Raw genomic sequence first — 22345 nt, 5'->3', positions numbered from 1 at the left:
GCAACAATGCACTGCCAGCACGAACCACGAAAAGTGTTATTTTTCTGCAATCGCGGGTGAATTCATGATAATATGCTAGTGGATCACGCAACTCCGCATGGAAAATTTTTGTCGATATGCAATCAGAAAGATGTACCAGTATGTAATAAATACGGCAGTGACATTCTCATTTGGCGTTGCGAGCAGCAATATGTTCTTATTGGGGACGCGCACTATGAGATTTCCTCATCGAGTTCTGTTCTGCTAAAGCAGCTCGTGTAGTCGCAGCGCACAAGCTCTCCTATCGACTGCATCACTCATTTTTCAGAAACAATTTGTTGAAACTGTTTTGTTTTACTAGAAGAATAATGCTGCTAATACCGTGGCTGGTGCTCAAAATGCATTGTGTGGCACGTTGCACTGACCCGTAGACGCGTTTAACAGCAGTCACAGCACACACAATACCCCTGACTAACCATATTGTTCGCATTGAGTGGTATCGACGAACACGCTCATCTTAGCCAATGAAGTTTTCGGTGAGGGGAGGACGTTGTGATATTTTAGTGCCACCTGTTAGCAGCCGGTGACATACTTCCAGCCATGGACGTATTGCATGTGTTCAAGTATGGCTGTGGTTTCTCGGTATTCAATTTTCCCTTCTGATTTACTCGTCGAGCTTCCGTTCTACCTTCCTCCAGTTGTTACTTCCTTTGAATGGCTTTAACAGCAAAGCATTTCACCTACGCTGCACTGCCTGATCTCCCTTTTACACCCTCTTTTGTGAATATCTGTCGTTTTATGTAAACGACAATGCAATATGCATCAGCTAGCCTTCTGAACGCAACACTCATACTATACCAAGCACTTTGACCAAGTAACCTTGATGCACGTGGACCGGGCATTTCTTATGGTGCACATGCGAAAGCTGCTTTGCCCATTTAAACATACTGTAACTGACTAACTAACCGCTACTACGTACCCAGAGGAAAACTAAGTAGTGCCGCAGTCGTAACGTAAATATCTTGGCACTTATCTGAGAAGTATTGAGCGCCATGGCTGACGTTTACTACCTAAAGGATAGTAAATGCCACTACTCGTTTGAACACGAAAGAATATACCTATTTCAAGAAATCCAGAGCCGCTTTGGCTCCGGTAAGCCATGCAGCATTCTGAGGGAGCACATTCGATAGCCGCGTTAGACGACATTTGTTAGTTGCGTAACTAGTGTTTTTCAACCGTTTAATTTCATTAGGCAAAATAAATTTTGGTAGTGGGCCACCAAACTTAAGAGTTACGTGGTTGGTTTTGAACGTAGGTCTATTGAATGCACAAATTGCTGAAAAAACAGTGTATTATCCAACTGCACTTTGTGCGCAGTGAACCATTAACAAAATTTTTTTATTCGATCACGCCAATTTGCACCTAGCCACAATTACCGAGCGTTAAGTTAAAACATGCCCTTTACCACAATCAAAGCTCGGGCGGTGTAATACATGCAGTCAACTTGCCCACTGTGTAATGCGATTTTTATTTACATCCTTCAAAATGTTTGCCAAGTTGCGCATCTCTAGCTGCATTGCCATGCCTAATAATTACCCCAGTAAACACAGATGATGCTGGAGTTATTGTAAACTATTACTCGTGCAGGTTCGACGTCAAACAAATAGTGATAAATGTCGTAATGACGGACTCCAGATAGTTCAGACACCTGGATTTTTTTTAACATGTACCAGTATGAAAACCGCTAGTCCTATTTTCTTCCCTATTGAAGATTCGGCCACTGCAAGCCCCGTGTTCTCTCTTTACACACGAGAGCGCCGTAGGCGAGATAGAAGCGACATTACAATAAAACAAAAACACAACGCAAAAAAATTATATTCAGATATACAATGCGGAAATAAAGGTATAAAGTTTACTAAATTATCATGGTCTTGTCTTTACTAGTTTGACCGCAATAATTTGGTCGCCTGCATAAATAGCATAAATGTTGAGACTCACCTCTGTTATGTATATCGAACGCAACCAAATTCGCATTTTCGGCCTAGATACGGTACGATAGCGTATGTTAATCTGAAAAAAAGGCATCCGACATTATTTCGTCAATGCATCAGGCTGTTTGTGACACCTGCTTTCCTTGCACCAACTTTAATCTCATTTACCAAAATGTACAATATTGTTGCACGACATCATTCTGTCACCCCCGTGACGATATGAAACCAAAAGGCTTTTTTAGGGTATTTGATGCTTACTTTGCCGATGTACATTTAACCGTGGCTCAAAAATCATTACATGAAAAGGAGGAAGACATAGAAAAGAAAGTGAAGCGCCAAAAATTTCAATGATCCGCTACTCTATTTCATTTTTTCTGTGCCTCTTTTTTTTCACAAAACAGTGTTTTGCGCTACAGTTGTGCGCACCTAAGGTTCGAAACACTATTGGGGAAAAAATACATTCCACAGTTGTACTAATTCAACAGGTTTTTGCCAATCAGTTGCTGGGGAATTTTCCTTAGACGCAGTAATATGTTCATCAAAGCGAAATTCTTGGATGCCTCACTAAACGTGAAGTTTGACCAGTGACCCCCGCGTTGGTGTCCTCCATCGGCTGCTGAAATACCACTGAAATATCACCACAACACCACTGAAATATATATTCATTATCACGTAATGACTTCTCTATAAGGTGACGTCATAACGTAACTTATAGACAAACTTCGTCATTCTTCTCCACGGTTCCCTGCGGCAGCTGCTTACCTATCGAGGTAGGTACTTCCTTTTATGTGTTGTGGATGACGTCTTCTGTGCTTGCTACACTGAGCTGAAGCTCACCACCGCGTATTCATAGAGGAATGGATTGACCGAGCGTCTGAACCAAACACTGAGCAGATGCTCTGACTGCACCTTTCACTAAAGTACCGTGATTGGGCAAAGCACTCCCTTTTGTCCCCTTTGTGTACAACTCTTCACAATATGACACTGTTCATTATTCGCCATTTCATTTGCTGTTTAGCCAACATCCCGCGTTGTCATTTGACACACTCCTTCCTTCGTTTACCCCTTCTCTACTAAGTACGCCAGCCATGTCGTTGCTCAAGCTTATCCCGCTCGTAAGCTTTTCCATGACAGACTATTTCTCACAAGAGCACCAAACACACCTTCATGACAGTCGCCACCAAAGCGTGCACTTCCACCGGGAACTCTGGTTCTTCTCTGGACGCTAATTGGACTAGTCGACTTACAAGCGAGGCTACTACACAGCTACAACGGCCCCTATAAAGTATTACGACACCTGAATGAGGTGAATCTTGAGATCACCCCTGGACACTGCCTGTTCGACCTCGTCGCACCACATGGACGTTGCGCCCATTTTCTGAATGAAACCGTATCGCCCTGCTAGTTCGTCGCTGCCATAACAAGCACCGTGGCACCGCTTCCGCCGTGGAGGCTGAGTGAAGTTACGATTCCTCATGATCATAAGAAAGCGTGGGGCTCTCGAAAGATGATGAAGACGACTGTGTGTTAGGCGATTGCACGAGAGGCTACTCAGTCATCTTTTTTGGCAGCCGATTTTTTGTGGCAGTTCATTAAACCTATAGCTCACTAGCTCACCTAAGTCACAATACATTAGACAAGGTTACCTGAAGCAGGGTAAGTACAAAAGTCAGTACCAACCAAATACCCACTCTTGTATTTTTCGCATGAACTTCCATGCCGTATGCAGTATTTGTCCCTTCATATATGAGAATGATGAAGGTAATTGAATTTTGAAAAACTATACTTACACAATTATATTCAATCATGATGTATTTCATCATTTCTTTTCGTGTCCTGAAGCCAGCCATGAATGTGGCATCGACAACTACAGCAACTTCCGGAAATACAATTTCAACGTCGTATATGCCTGTGAGTAGTGAATATTTAGATGTAGTGCATTTGCTTTATATAAGATAAGTAACTATTATGGCCAAGACATTCGGCATCCAATAAACCGACATCAAATAGATGGAAGAAACCGTTGCAAATGAGTACCCTGGCTTCATTTTGATCGACGTTTGGCTATAAAAGAAAGCAGCAGGAAATGCTGTAAAGGGTCGAGACCAAAAAGGAGTGTTATTTTTAGTAATGCACGATGAAATAAAGAATTCTAGTAGATGCGCTTGCAATAAAATGTACACAGAAGAGGTTTGATAAAGAACGGCGAAACGTAACAAGTGAGGGAGAGCCTGCTTTATATTTATATAAACAATACTTAGTTAGGACATGAGTGCACTGACATTGAAAAATGCCACAAGTAAATAAACTAATCTACGAAAAAAGCTAAGTTTTATCAATCATGACGGTAAATAAAAATATTGTGACAAACTGAAGTATGTTTTTGAACAACTTACGTAGAACAACGTGAACACTCTTAATATAAAACTCTGAATTGTGTCTCATGGTAAGCAAACTTCAATAAAAAGCCACAAGCTTCCCACAATTTGTAATGACTAATAATGAATAGAGGTATCAAAGACAAAGTATTTGAATTATCATTCGTGCTGCACGACTTTAATGAAAACTTCCGTGTATACTACAATGCTCAGAAGGCCTATCTCGGTAAGCCTATGTGTTCAACAGAGATTACGTCCTCCCGATGTTTAGCCCTGTGGTTTACCCCGATGTTTTACCCTGTGGTTGATGTTCTTGCAGTACAAGAACATCAACCACAGGGTAACATAGCGTCTAATATTTTTTCAAAATAACGAGATTAGTAATGCAGTGATCACTTTTCCAAATGCTTTCTTAACACGTGATCACTAAAGTGGTGCACATAGGGTGTGCCAGTCTGGGAGTAAAAACTGCCAGATGGCGTTCACACATGAATACTTTTTGCGCTTGTGCGTTTGTAGAAAATCGCCCAACTTGTCATTTGATGCTATTATGTCCTCGGTTCAAAGCTGGGGAGATGATATAGAAGATCTTGTAGGCGTTACATAAATTTTACCACTAAGAGTAAAGGTAAAAAAGAAAAAAAAATGAGATAATGAAATACAATATCTAGATCTGAACAATATTCAACTGAGACTAATGCTCTCGTTATATCTTCCTCCAAAACAATAGGAAATTTCTCTATGAAGAAGACATGGTAAACTCTTCGGAAAGGCGTAGAAGGGCTACGCATCATTTTATGACGATATCGCAAAAGAGCCATTTTTATGTTACTAAACAAGTGGATCAAGGTTTAGCTTAGATTATAAATTCACTTTTAGAAACATTGCAAACTGCACTTCGCGAATTCAATCGTTGCTTATATGCATCTGCGAAAGTTGGGGTCAAAGATAAATACTTAAATGGCAGACAATACATATTCCGCTTTAGGAGTGCTTCGAACAATTATTTTTGTGGAAAGAGTGTTTATCCGTCACAAAGTGCCATTTATTTATATTTACATAAATTTCGATAGATCATCCCGATGGCTGCCACAATTTTGCTATCAATAATGCCAAAAATTATAAAAACACTTGAGCTAAAAAGATTAGTAGTGAATGACAACAAAACAGAAGGCTAAAAATATGATTGAAATGTTCTTTTGGATAGTTCATTTCGCATGTGTTGACGAAAGAACCTTGCAGCACGTTAACAGCTGTGTAGGATAAGATACTTTGAGACAATAATAACAATTAACAGGGAAAGCGGGCAAAATTTAGCAAAAACAACTTTTCGCGTATTTTCACTATATATGTTCATTCCTCCTTTGTAAAATACTGGGCTTCACTGTCTTGACTTCTCACAACTGTCATATCAATAGTTTACCATTATTATTTCAAAATTATTTTTATTGATTGTGTTACTTTGAAACAATCTGTTTTTCAGTGTTTTATAAGATAGCCTGTTAAGGTAGTAGGGTCACATTGTGTCGAAAGGCCACCAGAATATCTCACCTGTGACGGAGAGTGATCATTAAACCCTGGCAGCCAAAAACGCTTAAATTACTTGATATTCAACAATTTATATTTGCAATATGAGTAATTAGATGCAAAAGTTTTGTTAAAACAATATCATAATACTATGGCTGTAACGAGTTTATAAGCATGATGTGAATTCAGCATCAGGTGACAGTATTCTGAAACGACTTGGAGATAAAAGCTCGAGTGCCACTTCTAGAAATAAAACCAAAAAGTCTGAGGATTCTTGCGTAAACAAAAAAACGAGGTCAGACGCCTAAAAAGAGTTTCTGAACTTCACCCAATTCTAGAGGACCGCGCTACATACGGTAGTGATTGACTCAAGAGTTACCAAAAATATTGCTTTCAAGTACTTCATAAAAACTGCCCACATCATTATTGAAATTGTAACATGTAGTACGATGAAGTTTGATAGGTCCATTCGAATAAAGACGTTTCAAAAACAGATAATAGACAGTGCGACGACACCATACAGTTCACAGCTTTTTTTTTGTGTCGAGACAGAGCTGCTTGTACCGAAAGAAAGAGGTAAGAATGTGATATCTTGTGTTTTGAACGTTCCACTGAGAATCTCCACATTGAAGCTTTTGGCTAAGGAGTCATCAACAAAAGCACTGATTTTTTTTTACTTTTACCAAATAACTAGACGTTTTACTTGCTGTAAATATGTTAAATTCCCCATATAGCAGGAAAAGAGGCATCCAGTAGGACTGCTAGACTATCAATTGTCCTGTGGGCATCTTGCCATGTCCTTGTTCAACTATATTACGCATTTAGTTCAAAACAAACTAGCCTGAATTTTAGCTTCACTTCTGGTAAGACCGTCTTTTTCAGTACGCATTGTTTATTTCAGCTTTGTAAACATGAAAAAAATACTAGAACATGTATTCGCTACTCACTTCCTGCGCGCTCAGATGTTACGTTGCTTGGCTCTAAACGCTCTCCTGTAGAACAGAAATAAGCACAATTAGAAATATTCCGAAAGCCAGCCTAAGTCTCAAGCTTTATGAGGTAGAGTTCACACATGTCTCACTAGGTACTTTTTTTTTCTGTTTGATATATTGTATGACCTAGAAAATGCAATGTACTGACATTAGGCGCCTTAGGTTATTCCATAACTGCATTAGCAAGAGTGCGGGAGAAAGTTGTTTTCAGCCCTAGCTCATCTCACTCAATCGTCTTATGCATGCACTTGTTCATTGAGGTATAGTCACTTAGGATGTCCTACCAAAACACATCATAACTAGTAATGTTGTGTTTGTGTATGCTTTTGGATCTTATACGTATAAAAACTCATTGAGACATTTTGTATTAGCTCAACACCAGGTTTTTTCTTGGCAGCATATAAAACAACGTATAACGCCACAAGTTGCCATGAAGTATAGGTATAGGCATCGACAGCACTGAGGACAAGGCTTGTTAAAGTTTAAAACAGAATTAGCATGCCAGCGAAAAAGTTTGCTTACCAAGCACAGTTTGCACATTATACTGTTCTGTTTCAATGGGTTCCAAAAGATGCGCATAATGACCTTCACTTGTTCGTTCCATTCCTTCCAATGGCCTAATCCTAAGATTCGGTCCAACCACACCATTCTAGTAGAATATATGCACATGCAAAGTGGTTAAAACATCCGCTTTAGTCAATTTCACTGAAATAGTGAGGATAAAAAGTCGCAAAAATATCGGCTTATGTGCACTGAGATCACAGAAGACAAGAAAAGGTGTTTCAAGTTGTAAATGTGCCTTAAATAAAATGAAGCATGACGTATAAGAAATGCCATTTGAGGTAAATGTTGGTGATGCGTGCCTAATCACTCAATATATTTAGGTGATGAAGAGAAAAGATGCCAAAATTGGTGAAAATTCTGACAAAACAAGAGAGCTCCAACTTCTCATGTCATATCATTGACGTTTGAGGAAAGCAGCATTTTATCAATTAAGATCAGCTGCGCGATGCAGAAAACTGGAATTAAAGGCAAAGTATGACTTAGCAAGCGGGAAATGGGCGAACACGGGCGCTCGTGTTTATCAATATTTTACTTGCTCAGTCCTTTTTCAGTTGTACCTAGACATTTATGGGCTTCACACTACCCATATTCATCAAAATTGTAATTTAACTAACAAATATTACTATTTTTCCCTTCCGCATTTTTTGACTGGTAGCATTGGTTACCGTGGTCGGCGTATATGAAGATGCAGTGCATATCTGGAACTGGTCGTAATCCAGTGTTCTCTGTCTTCCGCGGGCACTTTTTCTAATCGCGAATCGCCAACTTGTCTGCACCCATACTCTCCGGAAGCATATGCAAAGGAATATTCCTATAGCTTGTTTACTTCAATGTGCAAGGATTTCCGAGCTTCCTTAGAAGCAAAACATTGTAAAGTTGGCAGTTCTGTGATGGCGTCGTCATTGAACTTGTATACCTTGGTCATGAGGCTTGCCGTCTCAAAGCGACTGAGGCTGTAAAAATGTATTAGTGCACGACATTTATTATTGACGTTTATGTGAAGGTCTATTCATTAAATCACATTATCCGGTATGCAACGCTCTAGCATTTAACCTCCAATCAAATGCTTTCACCTAAACCATAATCAAACGCGCATCTTCTGGGTAATACTGCTACACTGTCACCTTTACATTAGTGTTCCACTACTGTGAGCTTGTGTGTGTAAAAGACTTTCCATTTGTGCTAATGGCCATTCTGCAATTAAAACTTACCACTTTCAAGGACATTTCATCTTCAGAAAGCATAACTGACGCGAGGTGTTTGTCGTCGTGGTACAAGCCTTCTTCCAAAGCTTTGACATCATACTGAAACAACAGATATCAGTATGTGTTAAAAAGTTTTAAGACAGACATCTACGCACACTTGTACTCAAAGTGAGCAGGTAACAGAATAACATCTTGTTTTTTATCACACCACAGTCAAAGAGTCGGAGTTACTTTGAAGATGACTTAACGCATTGCAGTGAGTTCTTGCATCAAAACGGACAATAGGGTGAGTTGGTGCGATTCCATCCTAAACAAATGTTAGCGTGAAAAAAGGGGTGACGAGAATAGAAAAAAAACTATCGCGCTGATTTTTTTTCAGGTTTTGTTTTCACTGCATGGCATAAAGCGCAAATGTAGCGATTCTGAGCAGTTATTAAAGTAGTTACGCTGTAGTTTGTCTTTTTGTTCTTTGCATTCTATGATGTCTTTTTTTCTATTTTTTGAGTTCGTATAGAATGGTAGTGAAAAATGATTTTTAAGCTGCATATGATATCCAGATATCTCTAATAAATGTAATAGTTGGTGTGCGTAATGGAAATATTTCGGACAGGACCTATGTCTCTGAAAGTGTGGTAAATTGTGCCTTAAATAAATAAAACGTTGTTAGGCTACTCTTTTTTTTTGCCTACACGCAGTTTTCAGACTATAGGTCGAATCTGAATACATGATAACCTGGAGAAGCAGCATACGCCGCGTTTGAAAAATTTTATATTTATTTATAAGGTATAAGGTTGCATTACATATTCATACGTGCGTGCTTCCACAAAATGCATGCTAGTGCGAAACCTATACGGAGCCAAGTTTTGATTCATCTCGTTGCTAAACGACACAGTTTCAAAATAATTCTACAGAACAATAGACGGATGAGAACGTCATCGAACAGCTTCGTGAAGCCCTATTCTGACTTCATAAGTTGTCAAACAAGTAACAATTGTTCATTTTCTGGCTTAACAATGGGGTTATCTCATAGGCACAACAAGTCGACGCTGAACACCTACAACAAAACTTCATGTCAGGTATCACACCCTGCTACATGTTTTACTTAGTATACGACGGCAGGTCAGATACTACGAAAGAATAATAAATTGTTGTTGCTAGCTTCTTACAACTTCCTTTTTCTTTCACAAAAAGTTGCCACTCCTAGCACTTTCCATATCGAAGAAGTCGCTTCAGTTTCGCCTTCAACACCAGAACGTGTTACACAATATGACATGGGTTAAGGAGACTCCTCCCATGAAATAACATTCATATGTGTTAGTTTTTCTAAGTTGCTTTAACCAATCGCATAGCCCGCCTTGTTGCCACGGAGAAGGCCTGGCTTTGATCGTAATGCAAGCCACAAGTTTCGATTATTGATTTTATCGTTATTGCACTACGCTGACACTGGAAATTCTATGAAACGAGCTTCTGAGCATTTTCACGTCAACAGTACATTATTTTACGTGAGATTTTTCGGTGGGTTGTTTTTCTAAGAACGGAGTTTTTCACACAAAAACTTAGGTTTTCTCGGTGCGATACAAATAGAAAGTCAAATGAACGCTCACCCAGAGTTTGCTACCTGTAGCATGAGCGTTACCTTGCGGTTTTAAGTTGCGCTGCACTGTGAGGACGTGTTTTCACTACCTTCATAATTTGGCATAAAAACACTACCTTCACTACTTTCAAACACTACCTTCGCTACCTTCATACATATGCATAAAAACAGTATATATTCTAGTTTAGAATGTAGCAAAATATATCTCACTTCGACACGCTGATTGAGCTACCTTGATGTGTGCCATTTGGTGTTGAGATTCAATTGCACTGTCTGAAGATACAACTCCATTTTAGATTTTGCTTTTGCTGCAAGGCATAAAGCGCAAGGGTGGTGATTCTAAGTGGTTACGAAAGCGATGGGAATTTAGGAATTGCTTATCACTGCTGGCGAAGAAATCACAACGAAAGAGCCGATCGCGATATTCAAGCAGAATCAACAAACTGTTTGCCCTGTTCGAGATAATACCCCTTTACATAGCCTCAGTGTTATTGAAAACGCTGGAACACAAAAAAAAAACTGCAAGAGAGGTAGAATGAAAGTTTATTGCCAGCAAGTGCACTCTTCCCTCAACATGGGCGACCTGATCATTCCACCTAAACGAAGGCCTTCGTCACCATTTATGCCCGTGGAGCCAGCGAGGCTGTCCGCATGAAATATCGGACACACCTATTGTTTAAAATATATATTTGTGACTTACGTATACATGCTCCGGTACGCCATGACGATAAGTTCGAAGAACAAAGTCCTCATGAAGAATTGAGCTGGGCTTCAGGTTCAAAATTATCTTGTCGTTTAGTTTGAGGACTCTTGTGCCTTCGTCGCGCCCATCAAAGACCATTGGATAGACAATATCTTGGTGTTTTTGCACTGAAATTATCACAATTGTGAATGTTTCAATTAACATGTTGGCGCGCGCAAAGCTGTGAATGCATCCCACAAACGAAATAAATCGTCCTCTATTCATGCTCCGCGGGAATCTTTGCTAAGGTGGCATACTTTTTACATTCAATAAACATTCACTTTTCCAAATTAACTTCCCTAAAATTTGTATTGACACCTTCCGGTGCGTCGGTTTCGGTTTCGCAAGGTAAATCGGTTAGTTAGCATCACTCAGCGGTGATTAGCCGTGGCCACTTGAACGAAATTTCCAAGTGGCTATGGACCATACGAAGAAAGGTTTTTAGTTCACTTGTTTGACTCGACCAGCTATTACCAACGGTCCAAATGTTAATTATGTGAATGTCTACAATTTATACTGTAAAGATTGTTTGTACCCTTCTGAAGATGCCATCTGCTACAGGAAGGCAATGCCGCAAATAGCATGCAGATACCTCCTTTTAGTAATTCTTTAAGAATATTGGATACATTTCTTAAAACACCCAGTATATTGAAAAAAATTTCCAATGAGCCAAACGTACTTGGGAAGAGAAGCGACACACACACACACAAACACACACACACGTATATAAATATATATATATATATATATATATATATATATATATATATATATATATATATATATATTCTTACAAGAAAACGTATATTTACAGATATTTACAACGATTACACGCGATGACAATGCCTGGCGCACTGGCGGGCTGGAACCAGTCTCTATCCACTTCGTAGTCTTCTCTTTTAGCCAGGGACCCTCTACCGCTTTATGCCCCAATCCCACTACTGCCTTGTGGCACTACCCCGCGGCGTTATAGCGCCGACCCGGCGCTTGTCACGAAAGGGGAGTGTTGGGTGACACATAAGGCTTCAGTCTTACGACGTGCACAACAGTGGATGGTGGTGGCATTGAGTGCGCTTCGTCGACGACTCGCTGTATCTCGTAGGTGAGGTTGCTGATCTTGCGAAGGACTTTGTATGGTCCGTCATAGCGAAATAAAAGTTTTTCGGAGAGGCCGATGTGACGACATGGGGTCCACAAGAGTACGAGAGAACCTGGTGCATACGAAACTTCACTGTGGTGACGATCGTATCGATCTTTCTGAGAGGCTTGAGAAAGCATGAGTCGTTCTCGGGCAATCTGTCGTGCTGCGTCGGCTCGCTCTATGGCATCGCGGACGTATGTGACAGGAGAGCTTGAACCAGCGGGAAGGAGTGTATCAAGAGGCAGAGAGGGTTCCCGTCCATAAAGAAGGTAGAACGGGGAATAGCCTGCGGTGTCATGTCTGGAGGAGTTGTAAGCGAAGGTGACGTAGGGTAACGTTGCGTCCCAGTCACGGTGGTCTGAAGAAACATACATTGACAACATGTCCGTGATAGTGCGATTCAGGCGCTCTGTAAGTCCATTAGTTTGTGGATGGTATGCCATTGTGAACTTGTGGTTCGTGGAACAGGAACGTACGATATCCTGGACGACGCGAGATAAAAAGTATCGGCCTTGGTCAGTAACGAGCTGTCGAGGAGCGCCGTGATGCAATATGATGTCATGTAGCAGAAAGTCGGCGACATCGGTAGCGCAGCTGGTTGGAAGAGCGCGGGTGATCGCATAACGTGTCGCGTAGTCGGTCGCCACGGCAACCCATTTGTTCCCGGATGCAGAAGTGGGAAATGGCCCGAGAAGGTCGAGCCCTACGCGGTAGAATGGTTCAGCAGGGATCTCAATAGGGTTAAGAAGGCCAGCTGGAAGCGATGTTGGTCGTTTTCGACGTTGACAAAGGTCGCAGCTGGCAACATACTTTTGCACAGAGCGATATAGGCGTGGCCAGAAAAAACGGCGCCGGACGCGATCATAAGTGCGAGTGACTCCCAGGTGACCAGCGGCAGGTTCATTGTGAAGCTGTCGGAGAACATCTACACGCAACTGGGAAGGCACGACGAGAAGGCGGTCAGGGCCGTTAGGGCGCATGTTGTGGCGGTAGAGAACTCCTACATGAAGGAAATACAAGTTCAGAGAAGTGGGTGGAGTAGCGGAACTCAGGCTTTCTATGATGGGAAGTAAATCCGGGTCGCGGCGTTGCTCAGAAGCGATATCAAGAAAGTCTGATATTGATAAGACGCAAGCCTCCGTAGCTCTCTCTGTGGCGTCTGGTGGATCCACTGGATACCGTGACAGGCAGTCGGCGTCTTGATGGAGGTGACCAGATTTATACACGACCGAGAAGGTGTATTCTTGGAGGCGTAGAGACCAACGACCGAGACGTCCCGTGGGATCCTTTAGCGAGGAAAGCCAGCAGAGTGCATGGTGATCAGTTACAACAGTAAAACTGCGGCCGAAGAGGTACGGGCGAAATTTAGCGACAGCCCAAACAAGAGCAAGACACTCTCTTTCGGTGATTGAATAGTTCCTCTCGGCAAGGGATAAAAGGCGGCTGGCGTAGGCGATGACACAGTCACGTCCATGCTGACGCTGAGCTAAAACAGCACCAATTCCGTGGCCACTCGCGTCCGTACGAACTTCTGTCGGGGCAGTCTGATCGAAGTGGGCTAATATTGGCGTAGTCGTGAGGGCTGCAATGAGCGCCGAAAATGCAGCACTCTGAGGCGAATTCCAGGTAAATGGGACGTCTTTTTTAAGAAGCTCGGTGAGAGGCCGCGCAATATCAGCGGAATTTCGGATGAAGCGGCGAAAATAGGAGCACAAACCAAGGAAGCTCCGGACATCCTTATGAGAAGAGGGCACGGAAAATTGAGTCAATGCGCGAATTTTGTCCGGATCGGGCTGTACCCCAGATGCGTTAACGAGGTGACCAAGTACAGTTATTTCGCGACGGCCGAAACGGCATTTGGAAGAGTTCAGCTGGAGACCAGCGTTGCGAAATACTTGGAGAATACTGGACAGTCGCTCTAGATGGCTTGCGAACGTCGGTGAAAAAACAATTATATCATCCAAGTAGCATAAGCAAGTGGACCATTTGAAGCCGCGCAGAAGGGAGTCCATCATGCGCTCAAAGGTGGCCGGCGCATTACAAAGCCCAAACGGCATTACTTTAAATTGATATAACCCATCGGGGGTTACAAATGCTGTTTTTTCTCGGTCCCGTGGGTCAACAGCGATCTGCCAATAACCAGATCGAAGGTCAATGGACGAGAAAAACTTTGCGCCATGAAGGCAGTCAAGGGCGTCATCTATTCTTGGTAAAGGGTAAACGTCCTTCTTAGTGACCTTGTTGAGATGTCTATAGTCGACACAAAATCGCCATGTGTTGTCCTTCTTCTTGACAAGCACTACCGGGGATGCCCACGGACTAGATGAGTGTTCGACGACGCCTTTGGCGAGCATTTTCTCGACCTCTTTCTGGATGACAGAGCGTTCGGCGGCGGAGACGCGGTAAGGGCGGCGATGAATTGGGTTGGCATCGCCGGTGTTGATGTGATGGGTCACAACTGATGTCTGGCCTAAAGGGCGGTTGTCAAGATCGAATATGTCCGCATAGGATGTCAACAGACGGTGGAGGTCTTGTGCTTCGGAGGGCGAAAGATCTGGCGCTATCATTTTGGCAATGTCAATGCTTGACAGGTTGGGCGCAGTGAGCAAGTTGACATGCGGAGTAGGTTGCTGAGCCGACAGTTCAGAAATATCACACTCTTGCAGCGACGACATGACGCCTAGTTTAATACCAGCAGGCAGCACATGCGTGGAGAAACCAAAGTTCAAAAGAGACAAATGGGTCTGATTGTGGCATACTCTCACCACGGTGTGCGGGACAGCAATGGACTGCTTTAGCACAACGTCGGTAATAGGTGAAACGACATATTCACCATCGCGCACAGGCGGATCACACACGAGCTGCACGTAAGTCGCGGCTTGCGGCGGAAGATGCAGGAACTCGGTGGCACAAAGGCGACTTTGAGCGTCATGGGCAACAGCGGCGTCAAAAGGCAGTTCCAACTGAAGAAGACCTGTCGAGCAGTCGATAAGGGCGGAGTGCGCAGAGAGAAAGTCGAGGCCAAGAATCACGTCATGTGGGCACTGCTCAAGCACGGTGAACAATACGACGGTCTGGCGCCCAGCAATACATACGCGAGAGGTACACATGCCGAGAACGGCAGATGTGCTCCCATCGGCAAGCATTACTGCACACTTAATAGGAGGCGTGATCACCTTTCGCAGTTTAGTACAGAGAGCAGCGCTCATGACTGAAACTTGTGCACCAGTGTCTATCAGGGCTGTAACGGTAACGTCATCCACCAAAAGGTCCAAAATATTGCGGCGTGTAGGAATCGTCAACAAAGGATTTGCAGAATGGGTCGTTAATGCAGCGTCACCTCCGGGAGCTGCATGGTCTAGTTTCCCGAGGTTGAGGGCCCAGGTCGTGCAGGGGACCTGGATCGAGAAATCATCGGCGAGAGAGATCGGCGGCCTTGGGGTGATGGCGACCGGCTGAACCTTCGGCCCTGAACGTTAGTAGGAGCAGGCTGTGGATTGTATGGAGTAGAAAAGCGGCGAGAACTGCCTTCAAAGCGACGCCATGTCCCAGTGTTCCAAGATGAATTGGATGACCAACGATTGTGACAGTAGCGTGCAATGTGGCCGGCGCGAGAGCAGTGAAAGCAGATTGGTCTATCATTCGACGTTCTCCATTCAGCAGGGTTTCGGTAGCGGAAGGGTAGCGTGAAAGGTACACCGGAATCTGGTTAACAGAAGCCGAGCTCTCGGTGGTGCGAACAGCGCAAACAGGTGTGATGCCGAGATTTGCTATTTCTTGGCGAACGACGGCTTGGATGAGGGAGACGGTGGATGCGTTGTCTTGAGGACCGTCAGAGGCGATGGCTGCAGGAGCCATTGCTTCGAGTTCGCGACGAACGATTCGGGTGACATTTTCGGACGATGTAGCTTGCGTGAACTTGGGGCTGTCTTCACAAGTCGAAGTGGCTGCAGTATTAGGCAGACCCGCAAACTGGCGGGTTATGCGACGGTTCTTGGCGTGCTCGAAGCGCTGACACTCCTTCACAACCGCGTCGACGGTGGCGCAATCTTTAACGATCAACAGATTGAACGCGTCATCGGCAATTCCCTTCAATACTTGAGCGATTTTGTCAGTTTCGCTCATGTTCTCGTCCACCTTTCGACAGAGGCCCAATACGTCCTGTATGTAAGATACATATACGATTCTGTCGATGTCTGCACGCGACATTCCAGGTCTTTCCTCGCGGCGTGCTGTCGCCCAAATGGCCTGCTGAATAACTCGAGAAGCTTCAGTTTGCAAACGTCCCAGCTGGTCAACTCCGACTCATGCGTCTCATACCAGGTGAGTGCCGTATCCCGCAAGTAAAATACAACGTTGGCCAGCATCAACGTAGGGTCCCACCTATAGTATTCGCTCACGCGCTCGTACAAAGCGACCCAATCTTCAACATTCACCTTGTCCTTGCCTGTGCCCGAGAAGGTTCCGGGGTCTCGTGGAGGCAGGAGAATCAGAGGAGGCAGCTGCTGCTGCTGGTGCTGGTGCTGCTGGTGCTGGTGCTGGTGCTGCTGCTGCAGCTGCGGCTGCTGTTGCTCTTGTGGGTGGGCCTGTTGAGCCATTGCAGAAAAATGAAGGTGGCGACCACTCCGAAGTTCCGTGTTGGTTTGCCGGAAAAGCCAGGTAGGCGTACCCAGCACCTCCACCAATAATCTTACAAGAAAACGTATATTTACAGATATTTACAACGATTACACGCGATGACAATGCCTGGCGCACTGGCGGGCTGGAACCAGTCTCTATCCACTTCGTAGTCTTCTCTTTTAGCCAGGGACCCTCTACCGCTTTATGCCCCAATCCCACTACTGCCTTGTGGCAATATGTATATATATATATATATATATATATATATATATATATATATATATATATATATTTTAAAGATTCTGAATGACCGACGCTTCGCTGTTACTGATTAATACGATGATGATCGGTGGCTGTAGTAGTAGCTCGCGCACGCCGCTCACTGGTGGGCAGACCTCCCTCATAAAACACCTATCGCCAAGCTGCGTCTGAAGCTTTCTCGACGCACAACAACTCTATATAATGTGGTGGAGGAGCCGAGGTTTCCATCCACCTGGAACTTTGAAATCTGACGCTACCCTCACCTTGCACCATGAATGCTCCTGGCCCTTCTCAAGCTGCCCCACGAACAACAGTCTTCTGTACTGGCGTGCCTCGGCAACGCGACCCACCAATTTTTCGGGGCAACAACGAACATGACGTCGACGAATGGCTCAAGAAGAACGAAATCGTAAGCGCTTCCAACAAATGGAACGCCCGCAACCAGCTCACGAACGTGCGCTTTTACCTCCCGGATTTGGCCAGCCTCTAGTTAAAGAACCACGAAGGCGAAATCACCAACTGGTCCGCCTTCAAGACCACCATCGCCGCGGTCTTCAGTCATCCCACCGTGCACCGGCTTCGCGCCCAACAGCGTCTGCGTAGTCGAGTCCAGCGTAGGCACGAGACCTTTACAAGTTACATCGTAGGTGTTTTGTCTCTTTGGAAGTGCGTTGATTCATCTCTTGCCGAACACGACAAAATCAAGCACACCATCAAAGGAGTTGACGACGATACCTTCCAGGTGCTTGTAGCTAGGCACCCACAGACTGTCACCGACGTTGTCTAACTCTGTCAGGAGTACGACGAGTTGCATAAGCAGCGTGTCTCGACGCACGGGGCCGCTGAAGATGCAGCTGAAATTTTCGCCCTGGTTCACGACCTCGCTCTTGATCACACCGTCTTACTGGCCCACATCAAAGAATTCATCCGTGAAGAAGTAGCGCGTCAACTTTCCCTTTTGGCCGAAGCATCCAAGCCAGTGACCTCGTTAGACCCACGTCTACACCAGGTCATTGAGACACAGGTCACGTAGGCACTGCTTTCATCGCCATCGGTCCCTAAGCCGCTGGCCTACGCTGCCATCGTTGCTAGACCACCAGCCCCACCTGTCTCTGGCGCTTACCGGGGCACCGGGTCCTCGTATCCTTTTGCGCACAACAGTGAGAAAAAAGAACGGTAAAGACAGAAAAAATTTTTAAAAAATGAGAAAAGAAGAAGAGAAGGAAAACAAATCAGGTATCACTGCGCTGTGCGAGTAGTGTCGTGAGTGCTTATTTTCTTAGAAGGATTGCGCTCTTTGTGTTTGGATGGCAGTCACTTTTGTGTAGACGGTGGCAAGCTAAGGTAAGGGCTCGCGTGTCGTGAAAACCCTTTCTTTTTTGACCGATCATGACCAGTCGGGCCATGATGGCGCTATATATACGCATGAAAGTTGACAAGTACACGAGGGCCTTTGCAGCACCCGATGGTCTCTGCGAGTGCAATGTAATTCCTTTCGATTCATACAACGCTCCAACAAGATTTGTGTGTATGATAGTTACATCTCTTCATGGCCTTAAGTGGAATACCTGTGTGTGGTACCTGGATGACATTGTTATTGTTTTTCTACCTTCCTTTAGCATCTTCGGTCCTTGGATAACGTTTTGACGTGCATCTACAACGCCGTGCTGCATCTATTTGGGAAAAAAATATGATATTGCCAGAAAGAGCATCATCGTGTTGGGCCAACTTGTTAGTAAAGATGGTGTCCAACCAGACCCTGACAAGGTGACTGCTGTGACGCGCTTCCCTCACCCGGAAAATCTATATCAATTACGGAGTTCTTTTTTGGCCTTGCATTCTATTTTTGGCGTTTTATCCGCAATTTATCCTCCATCGAATTGCCGCTGTACAGGCTGCTGACGTCAGGTAGAGCCATCACATGGACAAACGACTGTGTTCGAAGAGCGGGTCCCTACTGGTCCACACACCGACGCTAGCGGATATGGCATCTGCGTCGTTCGTCTACAATAGCATGCAAGTAGTCATAAAAGAGTCGTCGTCTGCGCCTGCCGCACACTCGCGAGTGCGGAACCAAACTGAATGATCACAGAACAGGAATGACAGACTGTAGTTGAGGCCATACACTAGTTTCGCCCATACCTTCGCGGTTCCGATTTCCCAGTAATTACAGCCCACCACACGTTAGGTTGGTTGTCATATCTCAAAAATTTGTCCAGACGCCTTGGCCGCTAGGTGCTCCGACTGCAAGAATATACCTTTGACGTTGCAAAGTGCAAAGTGCACTTTGCACTTTACACCTTTCACGTTGTTGACAAATCTGAAAAAAAAAACAATAAGATGCCGATGCCCTCTCTCATTGTCCTCTCCCGCTACCATCTACTCTGGGCAAGAGCAAGCCCCTTCAATGCTCGTCCAATGACGATGAAGCTACATGTCCACCAACGTTATCGGAAAGTGTAGTTCATAACCCAATTAAGCGCAATCGCTACACTCAGTTGGCCGTCTCTCAAAAGCAAGACCCATACTGCTGTCGCAAATTTTAACGACTCTGCGGAAAGTCGACACCACCTAATTCAAGGTTGCGTCGACAAATCAGACAAATATTGATTGAAAAATACGTTCTCTACCAATATGCATACAATAATAATGAACGCTAGTGGATTCCTATACTGCCATGTTCATTTCGTACGCAGGTACTTGAAGCCTTTCACGGCGACCCATCTGCCAGCCACTTCGGATTTCACAAAACATTGATCCGCACTAGAAGCCTCTTCTTATGGCCTGAAATATCCACTTTTGTCGCAAAGTACGTTTCTTCATGCGCACTATGTGAACAGCACAAACGGCCTCCTGCTGGTTTGTTACAACCAATCGAATGTCCCGAGAAACATTACATTTCGCCATTCTTGGAATTGACCTTGTCGGAATTTTTCCAGTCACGTCCGCAGGATGTCGACGGCTCGTGAGGGTAATTGACCATCTCACGCTGTACGCGGAGACCGCTCCTCTGCGCTTTAATTCTGCATTTGACGTGGCCACCTCCTTTGTCAAAGCCGTCGTTTGTGCCACGGTGTGCCCCGCGTCCTTTTAAGCGATCGCGGCCAGACACTTCTGTGCTCAGTAATTGACAGATAGCCTGAAAGTTTCGGCATAGTTCACAAGAGAACGTCTTCGTACCATTTTCGAACTAAAGGTATTACGGAGCTATTCCATCACACACTAATTGAGATCACAGGCCCCGTATATTAGGCCAGCTCACGACAACTGGGACAAAATTTTACTATTTGGTGCGTTTGCGTATATTAACGCCGTCCAACGTATACTTCGTATTCAACCTTCTACCTCGTTTATGGCCGTTCAGCTACATCCATCATTTACACTTTATTCTTACGCACTACTACATATATTTCGCAAACTACAGCCGAATAATTTGTTTCGAGACTTCAAAAATGGCTGAAACTTGCTGAGCTATCTACAGAAGCCATCGCACACGATGGCAAGCAGTTGTGCGACAACACTCGTTGGGGCGTCTCTTTTCACCCTGGTAACGAAGTGCTCCTTTGGACGCCTAGTCGCGTTCCCCGATAATGTGAGAAGATTTGGTCGCCATTCCTTGGACCTTACACAATCAGCGAGCGAACATTAGCTGCAAACTATCACGTCACTCCAGTTCACTTTCCGACTGACCATCGCTGCTGTGGCACAAAGATAGTGCAATTTTTGCGCCTGAAACCTTTCGTTCTATCGACATCTTTCCTCAGTCTCACGGTCAGGATGCATGCTTCGGCTCGCGGGGAAGTAGGTAAAGAAATAATCGCACTTGACACGAAGGGAGCATACAATTGTCCACTGCATCATTTGGGCTTCCGCGAGGTGGTGCGGCTGAGGAATAGCATATTTGCCTCCAACACATGTGAATGGCGGTCGGTAACACTTTTATTGCATATATATATATATATATGCGCTTATTTTTTTCACCCAGTGATAAGACGAATGAACGTTCCTCCAAAAAAGAGCGTGTATGGTACGTAGTGTTTTAGATATATGTATGTTATTAAAAACGCAAGTGTACTTAGGTGAGTGATCACACTTACGTGCAGCAGCTTGGCAGCCCTGTAGCAATGAGCTTAGCCATACGGCACTGGCAATAAATGTAATTGACGTAACTTGCTTGCATGAGGGCATGGCTGGATATGGTTGAGGGAATCAAGTTCTAAGAAACTGTCCTTAAATATTATTCATCTCTCGAGTCTGTTTCACCGCAATCGTTGGTGTTAGCAGTGTGTGCGGTGATATATGGATGTCTTCTCTGAAAGTAAGGGTGAACTTCAAAGGTGCTTGTGTCATATATAGAAGTCCGTGAATGCTCTTTTTCTCTAACAACTTGATTGTTTTCTGATATCAAAGTGCATGGTGTTTATTCAGTAGTTAGTATATGAAATGACGTCAACGTGTAGGCAGCTGAGGCCCTATATTTTCGAAGTTACATAAAAAAAGAAAGTTGATGAGCACATTGCTAAGGTAATCAGGCTCTTCATCATACAGGCATTTTTAGTTTTATGTCTGAAGATACGTAGAGCCACATTTAGGGCCTGAACTACAGCTTATATTTCATGGGGATTCCCGCACCATGTATTAAAGTAATTTCATGCAGTGTTTTTACCTGCAATTTATACAAATTTATCAAAAAAAATTATCTGCACATGAATTTTTTGTACAGTGTGTATTTGAAATATTGAACATTCAACCTATTCTCACCAAAGAAGGCAGAACACATGCTATCACAGACGTCAGCCAAATGTAATATCATGTGCTCTTAATCCTCACGTACCTTCGTAATATTGGCTGTAACAAAATGTGGTTGGTAACACTTTGAGTGCATCAAATATGCAAATATTTACAAATACGTCTCTGAATTTTTTTATTCTTATCCCGCAACTACAAGACATTCCCCCATCCCACCAGCGCTTGATCCCCCTAACCAAGAGAAAAGTTTCAGGTTGCTGATTTATAAGAATATGCTTCGAAATCTCCCCAACTGTTTTTGCAATGTCTTTCCTTCCAAGTGTTCGAAAGTTATTGCAGCAATATTTGAGAAATGTTGGAAAAATATTCAATCCGGTTTTGCACTTCAACGTTTTATTTAACTTCGCACCCAAAATTTTGCTATTTGCACAGCTCCACTATAGGACGCATTACTTCTTTGGCGCAAACAGAGTGAGAGTTTAGTTCTTCTCGTGATTCTGTAACAGTCAATATACATTAACGAATCTTCCTGCCTACCTTTTTTCCTCATCTCCGTGTCCAGGTTTTTTTTACTTCACCCTCAGTGTACATTTACAAGCATA

The 22345-nt window shown here is 43.9% G+C and overlaps 1 protein-coding gene across 1 annotated transcript in view; it reads right to left on the bottom strand.

The window, feature by feature from the left end:
- The window catches only part of LOC119164442 (venom metalloproteinase antarease-like TtrivMP_A), a 40791-nt gene extending 19490 nt beyond the window's left edge, over nt 1-21301 (bottom strand). Inside the window, exons 1-7 of the mRNA XM_037416632.2 lie at nt 21092-21301; nt 10931-11100; nt 8643-8735; nt 7390-7516; nt 6823-6867; nt 3761-3879; nt 1978-2049 (exon numbers count right to left, since the gene is read on the bottom strand). Coding sequence (XP_037272529.2) covers nt 1978-2049; nt 3761-3879; nt 6823-6867; nt 7390-7516; nt 8643-8735; nt 10931-11100; nt 21092-21182 — 717 coding nt within the window. The 5' untranslated portion in view covers nt 21183-21301. The remainder of the gene's footprint in view (nt 1-1977; nt 2050-3760; nt 3880-6822; nt 6868-7389; nt 7517-8642; nt 8736-10930; nt 11101-21091) is intronic.
- Between the last annotated feature and the right edge of the window lie 1044 nt (nt 21302-22345).

The sequence above is a fragment of the Rhipicephalus microplus genome, chromosome 8 (genome assembly GCF_043290135.1).
Source record: "Rhipicephalus microplus isolate Deutch F79 chromosome 8, USDA_Rmic, whole genome shotgun sequence".
Taxonomy (NCBI): domain Eukaryota; kingdom Metazoa; phylum Arthropoda; class Arachnida; order Ixodida; family Ixodidae; genus Rhipicephalus; species Rhipicephalus microplus.
The sequence above is the reverse complement of the archived record's forward strand: the minus strand, read 5'-3'. Positions and strand labels throughout refer to the sequence as shown.